Source organism: Talpa occidentalis, unplaced genomic scaffold, assembly GCF_014898055.3.
Source record: "Talpa occidentalis isolate TD23 unplaced genomic scaffold, MPIMG_talOcc4v2.1 talOcc4.3, whole genome shotgun sequence".
In the NCBI taxonomy this organism is placed as follows: Eukaryota; Metazoa; Chordata; class Mammalia; order Eulipotyphla; family Talpidae; genus Talpa; species Talpa occidentalis.
Window position 1 is genome coordinate 147,249,464 of NW_023603184.1, and position 13,576 is coordinate 147,263,039.

The window sequence follows — 13,576 nt, forward strand, 5'->3', positions numbered from 1 at the left end:
CTGTTTTTCAGGAGGCAAAATTTCTGCCCTTTTAATCTCTCATACTAATTGGTCTGTTCAAGTTCTCTTTCCTTTTGTTTCAATTTTGGCATAATTCAGTGGGACTTTATCCATTTAAATCTATTAGTATATAATAATTACTAATCGTCTTTGCTCCTTTAAAAAGAAAACTCCTTTCATCTGTACTTTGCTCTATTTTAATTATTTGTATAAATTCTTTTTTTCTTCCTTGATAAAGCTTGCTTGCCAAAACTTTGTCTATTTTATTGATCTTTTCAAGGAACAACCTTTTGGGTTGTGTTATTTCCTCTGTTGTTTTTGATGGTCATCTGTATATCACTGATACTGCCCTTACCTTTGTTATATAATTCTTTATTTTGGGGTTTTGCTTTTTGACCTTTCCAAACTTCTTAAGCTGTATGCTTAGCTTATTTTTTTTTAACCTTTCTTATTTCCTCTGAAATATTTTAAAAGCTACAAATGTACCTCTAAATATATCTCACAGATTTTGACATGCTTGGTTGTTTATTAAGACTATTTAGTTTCTTTTTTTTTTGTTATTCTTTTTTGCTATTCTTTTAATGTTAATGTCTATTTAATTTATTCTATTAAGTCAGAGACTGGCATCTGTATGTTGTTAATTCTTTATATCTTATTAAAGCTTCTTTTATCATCTGTTATGTGGTCTTTCTAAATACTCTGTGTATGTTTGAAAGAGAGATGTATGTATGTATATCTAAAATTTGATAGTGATATTATTCTTTTCTTCAGCTGTTTATGATTTTATGTACTTAATCTATCAGTTTCTGAGCAGGATATTTGAAAATATGTCTGTAAACTTGAATATGTTTCTCTCTCCTGCAGTCTTTTTGACTGTGGCTTGATACATTCTGAATTTTATTGTTAGATAAATATATTAGGATATACCTAGATATATCTTTGTATATGTGCATACTCAATATATTTACACGTAATTACCACAGATATTTAGTGAGCATTTACTGTGCACTAGGCCCTAAGTGCTTTATAATTTTAATCCTCATGTTTAACTACTTAGTCCTTGCAAAATGCCTAGTGTCTACAGTAGACCCCTGCTTTATGATTCTCTAAATCGTTCTGCGACGTGATCATATTTAAAAATATCACAGTGTGAACCCAGTTATACACTGATACTGTGTAATTCATTCTAGCCATAATCTGAGAATTTTGGCACATGTCTTAGCTTATGTAAGAATGTGATTTATACATTAAGACAATAAAAATACTGAGAGAATTTTATTTGTATCGACATTAAGAAGAAGAAATTACAAATAAGCAAAATAACTTGAAAAGGTTATTTCAAAATCACTTAGAGTTTGCTAATGGAGTGGGTGGGGAAAACCAAAATACCAATTCACTAATTTTTACACCATCAGTGTGCTTTTTAAATACTTTCATATTTCAAATTTAATTGAAATTTCCTTTGTGTATACTCTATAGGACCCATAGTTACAGTTTAGCACAATATTTTTAGGCAATTCAACAGCAACCATTTGTATGAAAGGATGCATGAAGACTAAAAAACAAAAGCATTTTTATATTTTACTAAAAATAGCTATGAACCCATGTGACAAATGTTGATCAAACATATATATGACGTGTTTGACTCATATACTAACAATTACTCAAATGCCTTATCCACAAATGCCCCACCCATATGGTCTACTCGGCAGCAATTGTAATGTGGATATTAAACTGTAAAGTGATTTATATTTTATTTTTTAAAAAACATTTGTTTATGCTTACAAAAACTGGGGTACAGGCCAGAGACAGAGTGGGGAAAAGAACAGGCAGATTGACTGAAAAACACTGCTGAGGGGAGCAGCGGGCAAGTCAGGAGAGGTCTGCTGTGCCATGTGGGTAGCTCCCTGGCCAGAGATCAAACTCATGCTGCAGTGGCTGCGGATAGCTTCATAGGTTGTGTCTTAACCCTTTGCGCCGCCAGGGAGGCCCATGATTTATATTTTAATAGGAAAAGCTCATCTTTTTAAAAAAAAATTTTTTTAATTTTTATATTCCCCATACAACTGCAACCCCATGATTTTGACCCCAATCCTTCCTTGCCCCGTCCCTCCCCCCTCAAAGTGTGTCTCTGGTTCATAGTTTTTTGTTGATTTTGATTTTTTTCTTTCTTATAGTTATTATTTTTCCTGGTCCCTTATTTAGGTTTTCTAGATTCCTGCTATGAGTGAGACCATCCGGTATTTTTCTTTTTCTTTCTGGCTTATTTCACTGAGCATGATCCCTTCCAGCGCCATCCATGTTGCTGCAAACTGCATGTGTTTATCTTTTTTGAATGCTGAGTAATATTCCATTGTGTAACTGTACCACATCTTATTGATCCAGTCATCTATTTGTGGGCATTTGGGTTGTTTCCAAAGCTTACTATTGTAAACAGTGCTGCTATAAACATAGGGGTGCAGGTGCTCTTTGGAATTAATGTTTGTGTGTCCTTTGGGTAAATACCTAGGAGTGGAATTGCTGGATCATATGGAAGCTCTATCTTCAGTAGGTTGAGGAATCTCCACACAACTTTCCATAGTGGCTGGACCAGTTTGCATTCCCACCAACAGTGCAGGAGAGTTCCTTTCTCTCCACAACCTCGCCAACATTTGTTGTTGCTAGTTTTTTTAATATGTGCCATTCTCACTGGTGTGAGATGATATCGCACTGTCGTTTTGATTTGCATTTCCCTGATTGCAAGTGATGTTGAACATTTTTTCATATGCCTATTGGCTATTTGTATTTCCTCTTGGGAAAAGTTCCTTTTTAGCTCTTCTGCCCATTTTTTGACTGGATTATGGAAAAGCTCATCTTAAAGAAACTGATTTGAACATATAGTGGACTGATTGTACAGCAGGGTCTACTGTTTTCCAGGCATATTATCAATAGTATCTTTTTCAGATATGCTGTAGTTTTTAATCTTCTAAGCATAAAAAATTTAAACAGTCGGTGGGTACACTTTAGGATCCTATAGTGACTTAAAAAAATAATCAGTGCCTGAGTATTGCCCCAGAGATTCTGAGTCTAGTTGATCTGGATTTTTTCCTTAAAACTCTCCAGAGATCCAAGTATTCTACCATGTAACCAGAATTGAGAGGTTCTGGACTTGTCCTCTTAACCATGAAGCTGTGTCTCTTACAAATAGCAATAAACAGTATAGCTTTAACATTTGTTGGTACTCCGACTCTCTGTAAATAATTGATGGGGTCAGTGCTCACATGGACTCAATCATGCCACAGTCCACTTAGGACTTAATTACACTCTTCAAAACATCCTTTTATAGTGGACAGATTTGGCGATCCACCTTAACCAAATAATCAAGCTTAGTATCACTAGTACTGGGACAGCCTGATGTTTTGCACCTTCTGATTGGATGTGCTGCTAAGCAATATCACCTGTGAAGAGCTCGTGCCCAAAAGGTTTTACCTGATGAAGCTTCTAGTCTTAACTTCCAGCCTACTACAAATATAGGCCATCTGGAATGATACCCTGGGCAAAATAATAAGTCCAGTATTGAGAGTAATCTATTGATATATGTAAGTGTGCCAGTTTGTAGACTTCAAAAATGTGTAATGAAGAGGGCCTCGGCGGTGGCGCAATGGTTGAGCGCTGGGTTGCGAAGCTGCCTGCAGCCTCTGCAGTGCCAGTTCAATCCCCGGCTGCTCCCCAGCCACCGGAGGAGGGTCCCACGTGGCGCGCAGACCTCTCCTGCCGCCCGCTGCTCCCCTCAGCAGTGTACCTCAGTCCTTCTACCTGCTCTGCTCCCCGCTCTGGCTCGGTGAATTCTCTCACCCTCCTGAGCTTCTGACTGTACCCAGTGCTTGTATAAATAAATAAATAAATCTTAAAAAAAAAAAAGTGTAATGAAGAGCAAAACCAAGGGGAACTGTGCTGGAAAAAGAGGGACCCGCAGAACCACTGTGTGAAGTTTGACTGGATCCTGGATTGGGGAAAAATATGGTAACAACATTGGAATATTTAAATTCAGCATCTGCATTAGGTGACATTTTGGAATTTATGTTAAATTTTCTTAGGTTATGATATGAAGGCAGATACTGCCTAATGTGCTTGCAGTGAAGTATCTTGATTGACTTTGAGATGGTGCAGAAAACAAACAAACAAACAAAACTCTGCCCGTGTGTGCATGTGGGTGCATGTACCTGTGCAAATAGAGAAAAGCAGATGAAGCAAAATGTTAACATTTGCTGACTCAATGAGCAGAGAGAGCCCAGGACCTGGAAGTGAGGTGGGCTGCACTGGAATCCCCCACTGTGCTTCTGCAGAGGAAGTTAGGCAAAATGTCAGAAGTTCCTTTTAGCTAAAACATTCTATGATTAAGTGTACTTTTGGTAATGTTAAAGATTTAATCAGAAAGGGTTTTTTCCATTGGCCCCTGCTCTGTCTCTTCAAACTTTCACTGCCCGAGCCACTTACCTTGCCCGTTTGGTGATTCCTTCATGCAGCATTTGCAGAGTGCTTACGAGGTTCCCGATGCTCTCCTGGCCCCAGGCCTTACGAAGGTGAAGCCTGTACCCATCCATCTAATCTGTTTTTACCAGGAGTCTGACAGGTGCTGGGCACCTTATGTCACCCTCTGTCCCCAGTGCCCGCGGAGCTCTCCAAGAGATGCCCCTCGCAGATTGGTGCCTACTGTTCCCCTTTCCCTTCTTAGTCCCACAGTGGGCTCCAGAGCTTTTATTTTCGGTTTGACTGTGGGAGGGCGATGCTGATTACAGTAATTTTCATCACTCGCTTGCCATTTACTGCCCAGTGACCCCCGCTATTGTCTATGTAGCAGATAACCTCTGTGGCGACTTTTCATTCAAGAATTTACACCCTTCTCATCTGTGCTGCATTGTTCACAGAGCACGGCAGCTCCAGGACCTGGGGCCTCCCCTCCTGTCCCGTGCTTGGGGGTGTGTGAGCACAGAGGGCGTGCTGCATCGGCTCTCCACGTGCTGCCGCACCGCCTCCTCCTCTCTGTAGGCTGCTCTCCCTTTGAAGATACGATTGCAGGCTATTTGGAAGTTTTGGGGGTCCCTCCTCACTGGAATATGACCATGTTTGTGAAACTGGGTGCTCTTCAGGTTCTAGTCTGTGATGTGTGATGATTTTTAACTTTAAAGCAAGTCTTCTTCCTTTATTGACACTATCCTCTTAGCAATGTCCCCAAGAATATAAACATTCTTGTGGAAATTCAAACAAATTATTGAAAACTCTAAGGAAGTAAATAACTATTTAACCAGTGAGTCTCAAGTTGTTTGCTCTCAGGTCACCTCTTCACTCTGACAGATAATTAGAGACTGTACAGTTCCAGTGCTTTTATCTATGAGGGTTACATCTGTCAGTGTGCTTGAAATTAAAACCAACAAAGCTTTAAATATTGCGAGACCGGTGTACTTCTGATTGTGCTTTTAAGGTAAACTTGAGGTTTCAAAATAATGATTTGCTGTAGCGAGGTTAATAAGATTATGGTAGATATAACCAGCATCGAAATACTGAGGAAGAAAATGGAATTCATCTGGAAAATGTACTCGTTAATGACTTTAATTCCAATATCTTAGAAAATTCTAGAAAACACAAATATAAGCCCATGTTCTATTTAATCATTAGTGTGCAGGGGTCAGCAAAGAGATTTTGTCAAAGGCAAGATAGTAAATCTTTTCAGCTTTGTGGGCCAGAGACAGAGATGTCCCTGTCACAGCCACTCACAACTGGTGAGGCCTGAAAGCAGAAAGCCTTTAGAATGGAGACGTGCGTGAATGGAGATGGCTGGGTCAACCTGCTGACCCAATGCCACAGTCATGAGAGAAAAAAGGTGGAAAAAGCAAATAATGTCTTGGGAGTTTGGTGAACACTTCCTAATGTGACCTTCTCACAGTCGCACCTCACACTTGAGGAAACCCTGGGTTAAGCTTTTGAAATTGGTAGCTGGTGTTAACAGGACTTTAGTGAATGTCTTAATTATTCTTTACTATTAGCAAAGTCAAGACTTCAATTTCTTAGTTTTAAGTAGCAATTGGATATTGTTTCTTCCTGTGTAGTGCTAATTATAGTAGTTCAGGCTAAACCTTATTACCTTAATCCTTTTGTTCAATTATGGGGTCTCTTTGGAGGACTGTTGGCGCCCTGTTTTTCTGTCTTCAATTGGGCTGGCTTAGTCTCAGTACATCTTGATTCATCAAACCTATTCAAACTGAGAGTCATAGAGTTTTAGATCCTCTTACTGTGTTTAATAGTTTACATGTAGTATTGTCTTGCACATTTCTTATTAGGAAAAGATGGAGCAATATGAAAGGAAGTTATTTTCTAGTATTTTCCCACAGGTTATTGTTGATCCTTAAGAAAGATATTGGGATTGTTTTTGTGTGATTTTTTGACCGGCTACCTTAGTGACTCTGTTATTATTCCTAATAATGGATTGTTTTGATTTTCTAGGTATAAATAAATTTTATCTGCGAATAATAATTTTACCTCTTCCTTCCTAATCTTGTGCTTCTGACTTATGACCTCATTCCACTGGCCATGGCTTTAAGAACCGCATTACATAAGGGTAGTGATTGCTTTCTTCCCCACTGGGGTGGGACCGCTTCCAGCTCTCAGCCCTTAAGCACAATGCTGGCTGTTGGCTTGAGACCAACTTAACCAAGCTTCCTCTTTCTCTTTTACTAAAAGTTTCTCTTGGGAATGGATAGTAACTCCCCCCCACACCCCCTCTCCTGCAAGGCTTTTTGAGCTTCTTTCAAGGTGCTGTCTTTCCCTTTGGCTTCTTTGCTGATGACGTATCACATTGAACAATTCTTGCATCCTTCACACACCATGACCCTCCTCTGGTCATGGCGTAAAACGTGTCTTAGCATGTAACTCAGTTCACTTTGCTTGTAATTTGCTTATGGCTGTTGGGTTTATAACACAGAGTGGGGTTGGGATGTAGTTTTCTCTCATTGTACCACCTTTGTTGTGTTTTGGTATCAGACTCTGTTAACACTGTAGGAAGAACTGGGGAGCCTTTCTTTTTCTCAGTGCTGTGGAACAGTTAAAATAACATGAGAACAGCCTCTTCTCAGCGATTGAAGCACTCCTACTTGAAGCAGGGGCTGGGCCTTTCTTTCCTCCATCTCCGGTGATTGATTTCTGGAGGGTTTTCCCTCTTAGTGCATTAATTTTGACAATTTATATTTTTCAGTACAATCATCCATTCTAACCACATATTAGGATAGAGGTGTTCAAAGTTTTTCCAGTTGCTTAATTTCCTCTGCAGTTATGATCATAATTCCTTTCCACTCTTCCCCTCAGGTTTTATTATACCAGCTAGTGCCTTGTCTATTTAATTTTAATAGAAATTGATTTCTACTGTTTTTATTTATTATACATAACTTAACTTCTGCTTTTATCTTTTCTTACCCAGGAGTTTCTTTCAGACATGTGCAGTGGTCGTGTGTGGTGGGAAATGCAGGTTGAAGTTGATGACTCAAGTTTGGACAGAAATGCAGTTCAGAGACATTGTCATCTAGTTAGTTCCTTGGAGAACCCCTCCATTCTGAGCACCCCCTGAACAGGGCCCTGCCTGTTCTCTGTCCCTGGTTCCCTCCTTGAAAACAGTCTTGTTTGACAAACTGTCCCCAGCCCTAGAGTCTCTGTAACAAAAATTTTTTTTGTGCTAAAATATATAAAATAGGTATACAGTTCAGTTAAATTAATTACACTCATACTGTGCAACTGTTACGTAAGTACAATCTATTCCAAAACCCTTTCATCATCCTAAACTCTGTAACCATTAAGCAATACCTCCCTGCTCCACCCCCCATGACCACTGAGCTTCTTCCACTCTATAAATTTGTTCTCAATATTAGATGTAAGAGGAATCATGCAATATTTTCCCTTTCATGCTGGCTTATTTCAAGGTTCATGCTTGTTATGACATGTCAGAATGCCGTTCCTTCTTACGCTAAGCAATAGTCTCTTATATTGCATTTACCACATTTGTTTCTCTGTCCACGTTGGGGAGTCTTGAGTTGTTCCAATCTTTTGGCGACTGAGTACTGAATAATGTTGAGATGAGCATTGCTGTGTAATTATCTAAGTCTCTGTCTTCTGCTTATTTGAGTATATGCCTTGGAGTAGAATTGTCAGGTCATGTGATAATTCTCTGTTTGAGGAATATGAGTTTTTTTTTTTAAAGGATTTAAAAAAAATCAAATATAAGGTTATTAGAAGGGTTAACAGAAATAGGAAATCACAGGAATTATAACAAGCCTTGAAATGATAATAATTACATCTGTTCTTTGCTGCACTGTAACTGGAGCTTGTCCAGTTCACCTCCTCTCTGCCCATTTTTCATATCATGGATTCACTACTCCCACTTGCAGACGTGGAGGCTCGGGTTTAAGAACATTGTTTAATACTTCAAGTAATTTGTGGACTCTACTCTGCCCCAGTCCATCCCCTAAGGCACCTAGGAATGGCCATCCTGCCAGCCTTGTTAGTGCTTTTAATACAAAATGATTGAAATAGTAATTTAAATAAAAGGAAATAATCTGTAATGAACATTATTTGTGCTGTTATCTGGAAATAGGTGTTTCCCAGGCTACTAGTCAGGCACTCTTCGTGCTGCCTTTCTCCTTAGAGAGGTGAATGGAGGGTTGAAGGGCCCTGAAGTCATCTTTGCCTTTCAATATAGTGCTCTGGAGTCTCTTGCTTGGCATCCAGCATTTCTCCTGGCTCCCTGGGTGATTTAATCATCCACTTTCCTGGGACTTACTGGTAATGAAAGGGAAGATCAACTTCTTTGTGTGCTGGTGCTGTTTTCTCCTTCTTTCCTGCCCCTTGCACTCTAAACTCCAGTCGACTCCTCTGGAATCTTTCCTCCCAGCCACGTGCTCTTCCCCCTCCCAGGTGCTTTGCAGGCCAGGCCAGGGGCCCATCTGTGTACATGACATTGTCATAGAACCATACTGCTCTGGGCCTGCACCAGGTCCTGCAGCACCACGTACCTTTCCTGATAGGCCACCCTATCTCCAGCTGAGCACCTTCTGTTACTTCTAAATATTCATGACACCAAATGGAAATAGTGCTTTTGCTTCCAGCAAGACTACAAGGCCTCCTTACTTTACCTTTGGTACAAATGATACCAGCCCAGCCATGCAGTGTTGTCTATTCTTTCAGAAGCTCTAATTAGCAAGTATATGTTTTGGATTAAAAAAAAAAAAAAAGACACAACAGGGTAACAAGTCAACTTTTGATGCAGTTAAATTACTAGAAGTACTTCAAGTATGAGATCTTGGCAACAAATAATTTAAAGAAAGTACTTAATCTGCTTTAAAATCTGATTAAAAGGTTAGAAACAACTGATCTAGTTCATTCCTTTTGTTTTACAGACGAGGAAACTGAGGCTCAGAGGAGTTTCTTGGCTTGTCCAGTGTCCCACAGGAAGTTAGTGAGTTCATAAAAGAAAAACACCTTGTATTTATAATAACAGACAATTTCTACAAATGGGTCATAACTTTGAAGCACAAATCCTACCGGATCAGTTTAATTTCTCTCTATAGGAATAGGTTGAGCATTGCCGATTGCCCACAAGTGCCCATGTTGCTTTTCCCTCTCCTATAATCATTCAGATTTCCAGCTAGACATCTGCTCCTCCAGAACTCTGGCGCTTCAGGCAGCGTTGACCCCAGCTGCCTTTTGTGGGTTGCTTGGTACGTTTGGGTACCTTATGCCAATAGAACTTTTGGCAGCAATGGAAGCATTCTAACCTGGACTGTGCGGTACTGCGGCCACTAGCCACATGCGGCGATAGAGCACGTGATCATTTAGTATATGAGCTGCTGAAGCAAGCACGTGTTGAGCACATGAAATGTGGCGAGTGTGAAGGAAAACTGGATTTTTAGTTGTATATAATTTTAATCACATTTTAAGTAACTGCCTGTGGTTCGTGGCCTCTGTGCTGGAGATTGGGGCTCCAGATGTTTCCTCTTCCTCGGGATGTATGACCTAGGCACTCTACCCTGGGTGACTCTTGCTTGGAGTTCTGGAATGTTCGTACTTGCCTGATGGGTATATATTTCCCCCAATTGCCAGTGGTGCTGCTACCTGTGACTTGCTAAGTGTTGTGCATAAAAGTAGAGAACCAGGAAAGATATGGGTCCTTCCAGCCATTAGTGGGTATTGGGTCCACTGACCCTGAAGCCTGTCTGGCCTTGGGGCTTTCCCTTGTAGGAACCAGCGAGTCTCCTTGGATGCATAAGCCCATCTTTGTGAGAGTTCTGTCATCTGAGCCCACAGCACACAAGCTGATACAGAGGGAATGACATGCCAGGTATCATGCTGTTGCTGGGAAAGAAAGATGACCAGAGAGTGAACTGTAGCCTAAAGAGGTTGAATGAATCTGTAGAAGAGAAGAACCAGTAACAGACATGTTCTGGGTCTGGCTTGGCCCCCACCTGTGGGAATTGCCTTTGCTACATGGTCGGTACCGTCTGCCCTGTTCCCAGGCCCACGTGGGCTGGTGGCCGAAGGAGCTCTGACATGGTGCCTGGCGAGTGACCCGTTAGATTTTGTCTCCACAGCTCGAGGACTCTGGAACTAAAATGTCACACCGAGTGGGCCAGAGACAGATGTTAGTGAACTGAGGCTTCTGGCACCACAGACAATGTACATGGGGAAGAGAGGCCGACTTGCCGAGGGAGGGGGGACTCTTGGGGGGAAGGAGGAGAGGGTGAAAGGAAGAAGGAGAAAGCAGGGGACAAAGACAGACTTTGTTCTCTGGGCCTTCGCGGATGCATCGGGTTTACCAGGTGAAGACTATCCTGGGTATAAGCAGGGCGGAGGGCTCCTGCAGAGTCGGGTGGCAGTGAGCGGTTCCTGCAGTGGGGTGTCTGGAGAGGAGGCCAGCAAAGCAGGCTGTGGTGACGTTCTGCTCTTACCCGGGACTGCGGAGACATCTGGGCACTGGGAACTGATCCAGGGTTGTTAAGGAAAGCAGACTGATTGATGGAGAGGGGGAAACTGGGGAATGTGGGTGGGACCAGGTAAGGGCAGAGACGCTGGGGGGCTGACTGAGAGCAATGACAGCTGGAATGCAGGAGGAGGAGGGAGGGGTTAACCCGATATTTCAGAACTAGAATTGATAGGCTCAATCGCAGATCAGATGTGGAATTAAGGCCCAAGAGCCTTCACGAGTGAGAGTAACTTGATAATTAGTTCGGCAACTGCACAGGTTCGCCAGGGATCAGAGGACGGTGGATCTGATTCTGGCCATATGTGGACTTTGTGTTACTGGGGGGACATTCAGGTCGTGAGAGCCAGCAGGCAATTGGCAATAGAAGCAGAGATCCAGAGGAGGGATGGTGAAAGATCTGAACATTATCCACTGAGCCGTAGGAAATCGAGAGTATCAAGTAGAGGGCTCGTGATTGCAATTATCTGAAGTTGTCGTCGGCCTGTTAGCAAGGCATGAGCTGGTGGGTACGGGAAACCCAGGGGCAAGGGAGGGATTGTAAAGTAACTGATGAAGATTTTGAGAGCCTCATCCAAGACCACAGCAACGTGTAGAGAACGAAAGGAAGGAAGTGAAGGGTATTTTCAAGAAACGAAGGAATGTCCATGGCCCTCCTGGGTGGAAGGATGTTAAAAATTATTATTTCCGTTCAAAAAGACTAATTGTAGCAATTATTTAACATCAGCCTTTACTCAGTAGGGCCCCTTCTGTTTTGCATGGGATCGTTGTTTTGGAAGAATGGATTGAAAGCGAAGAGTTCAGTTTGGTATTCTTCGAACTGGAAACAGGGCACTGTTAGTGTCATCCACCCGCTAAGGGTTCTGGGCCCTGAGGCCTGTGAACTCAGCCCTCGGTCTGCAGACTCTGAGAAGGGAGGGCCCAAGCACGCAGCTCTCCCCAGTTCATGGCGCTGGGCAGCACTTGCCAGGCTTATTTACTTGAGTAATGAAGCTTTTCCGTAATTTTAGTGTTTAACCTGATGGCTGAACTCTTCATGTATGTTCTCCTTTGATAAAGGCCCTTTCGTTGCCATGACACCATAACAGGCCTATGGATTGGTCTTACTGGCATCGATTGCCATTGACTCACTCTGAGTGAGCCCATTCTCCTTGAGAAGCCTCGCCGGAGGGTGTGCAGTCATGCAGCAACATGCCGGGGGAGATCTTTGACTGGCAGGGTAGTGGTGGTGAGAGCCTTTGGATATTTGCAAAAATCTCGTGAACCTTCCAGCTGAGCCCCTGGAAAACAACTGGTTCATGTGGTTCTGGGTGGGGTGAGGGAGCTGACAGCTGTCCTGCTCCGGGTATAGAATGTCCACCATTAAAAACAGATCTTTTAAATGTTTTATCATAGAAAATTGTCCCTGGTTTTCAGATACTGCTTTAAAACAACAACAACAGCAGCAAAAACCACCCAACTGAAAAAGGCCAGATTTTCCTCTATCCCTTTAAGTGGAACGATGCTCCCCATACCCCCTCCACCCGCCTTTCACTAGCCCCAAGTGTACTCAGCTGCACAGTAGCCTCTCTGCTCCCAGTTACCCGACCCCATTTGGCCAGTTCCCGCAGCTCTGACTCATTTGCTTGGGCCGGAAGCAGCAATCGAGTATGAACTTGATTGACTTGACTTTGGCTCTGACACGTGTTTTGACCCTCCTGGTTCCAAGGCCCCCGATATCTGCCTCTGCTGTCTTGACTCCGCACCTGCTCTCCTGTACACACGCCCCTTGGGCCCGGGCCCCAGCCCCCACTGGCTGGCCCCATTCGCATCTCTACCCAGGAAGGGGAGTCCAACAAAATGTGGCAGGACTCTTCGTAGGAAAAAAATCGGAATGCCAACTCTTGCCAGTCATTCTCGTCTCTCAGCGTTTCATTTTCCTCACTTGTTAAGAGAAATTCCCTTCATAATAAATACCTGCTTCGACGTCTTCACAGTTCTTGCCTAAATCAGATGAGGTAATGGAAAGGCAAGCACCTTAAAAAAGATAAAGCCCAGCATTCCGTGATGGGCATTTTCCGAACCATTTTGCAAGCCTGTTGCCTCTTGAAGCAACAAGTGTCAGCTGCACCTTCTCGCAGACGTCAGCGACGAGCCTCTCTGACTGCCCTTGCCCACCGGGCTCCCCCCGGCCCCCCAGGCCCCTGCACCTGCCCACACTGACCTGCGCCCCACAGATTGCACTGCCGGTGTCCCAAGCACTCCTCTCTTCTTCCGCCTTCGCGGCTCTTGCCTCCCCCTTCCTGCTGCGCATGCTGCTCAATTTCCCATCCCCTGCTGTGCATACACCCCCCGGGCTCCAAATGTCAGGTGTATTTGAGATGTGCGTCACCTGTCTCTGTGCAACAATTGCCACAAACTTAGTGGCTGAATGTATTTATTACGTTGCATTCATTTTCTGTGGGCCAGTGTAACATAAAGAGCAGGTTCCGCCTCTGCCCTCGGTTCCCGGCACAGGCTCCTAAAATCCAGGGCGTTTCCTGGTAGTGGTGCTGGTGCTGGGAGCATCTTTTGTTCTAATGTTTCGTCCTTGTGATT

At 42.8% G+C, this 13,576-nt stretch overlaps 1 protein-coding gene across 5 annotated transcripts in view; it reads left to right on the top strand.

Moving 5' to 3' along the window:
- The window catches only part of DIS3L2 (DIS3 like 3'-5' exoribonuclease 2), a 282,840-nt gene that overhangs the window by 94,704 nt on the left and 174,560 nt on the right, over window positions 1-13,576 (top strand). For 4 of the 5 annotated variants that reach the window (XM_054700163.1, XM_054700164.1, XM_054700165.1 and 1 more), the window contains one exon: window positions 9,420-9,478. The exons of the other annotated variant lie outside the window; for it this stretch is intronic. In XM_054700163.1, coding sequence (XP_054556138.1) covers window positions 9,420-9,478 — 59 coding nt within the window. The remainder of the gene's footprint in view (window positions 1-9,419; window positions 9,479-13,576) is intronic. 5 annotated transcript variants of the gene reach the window in all.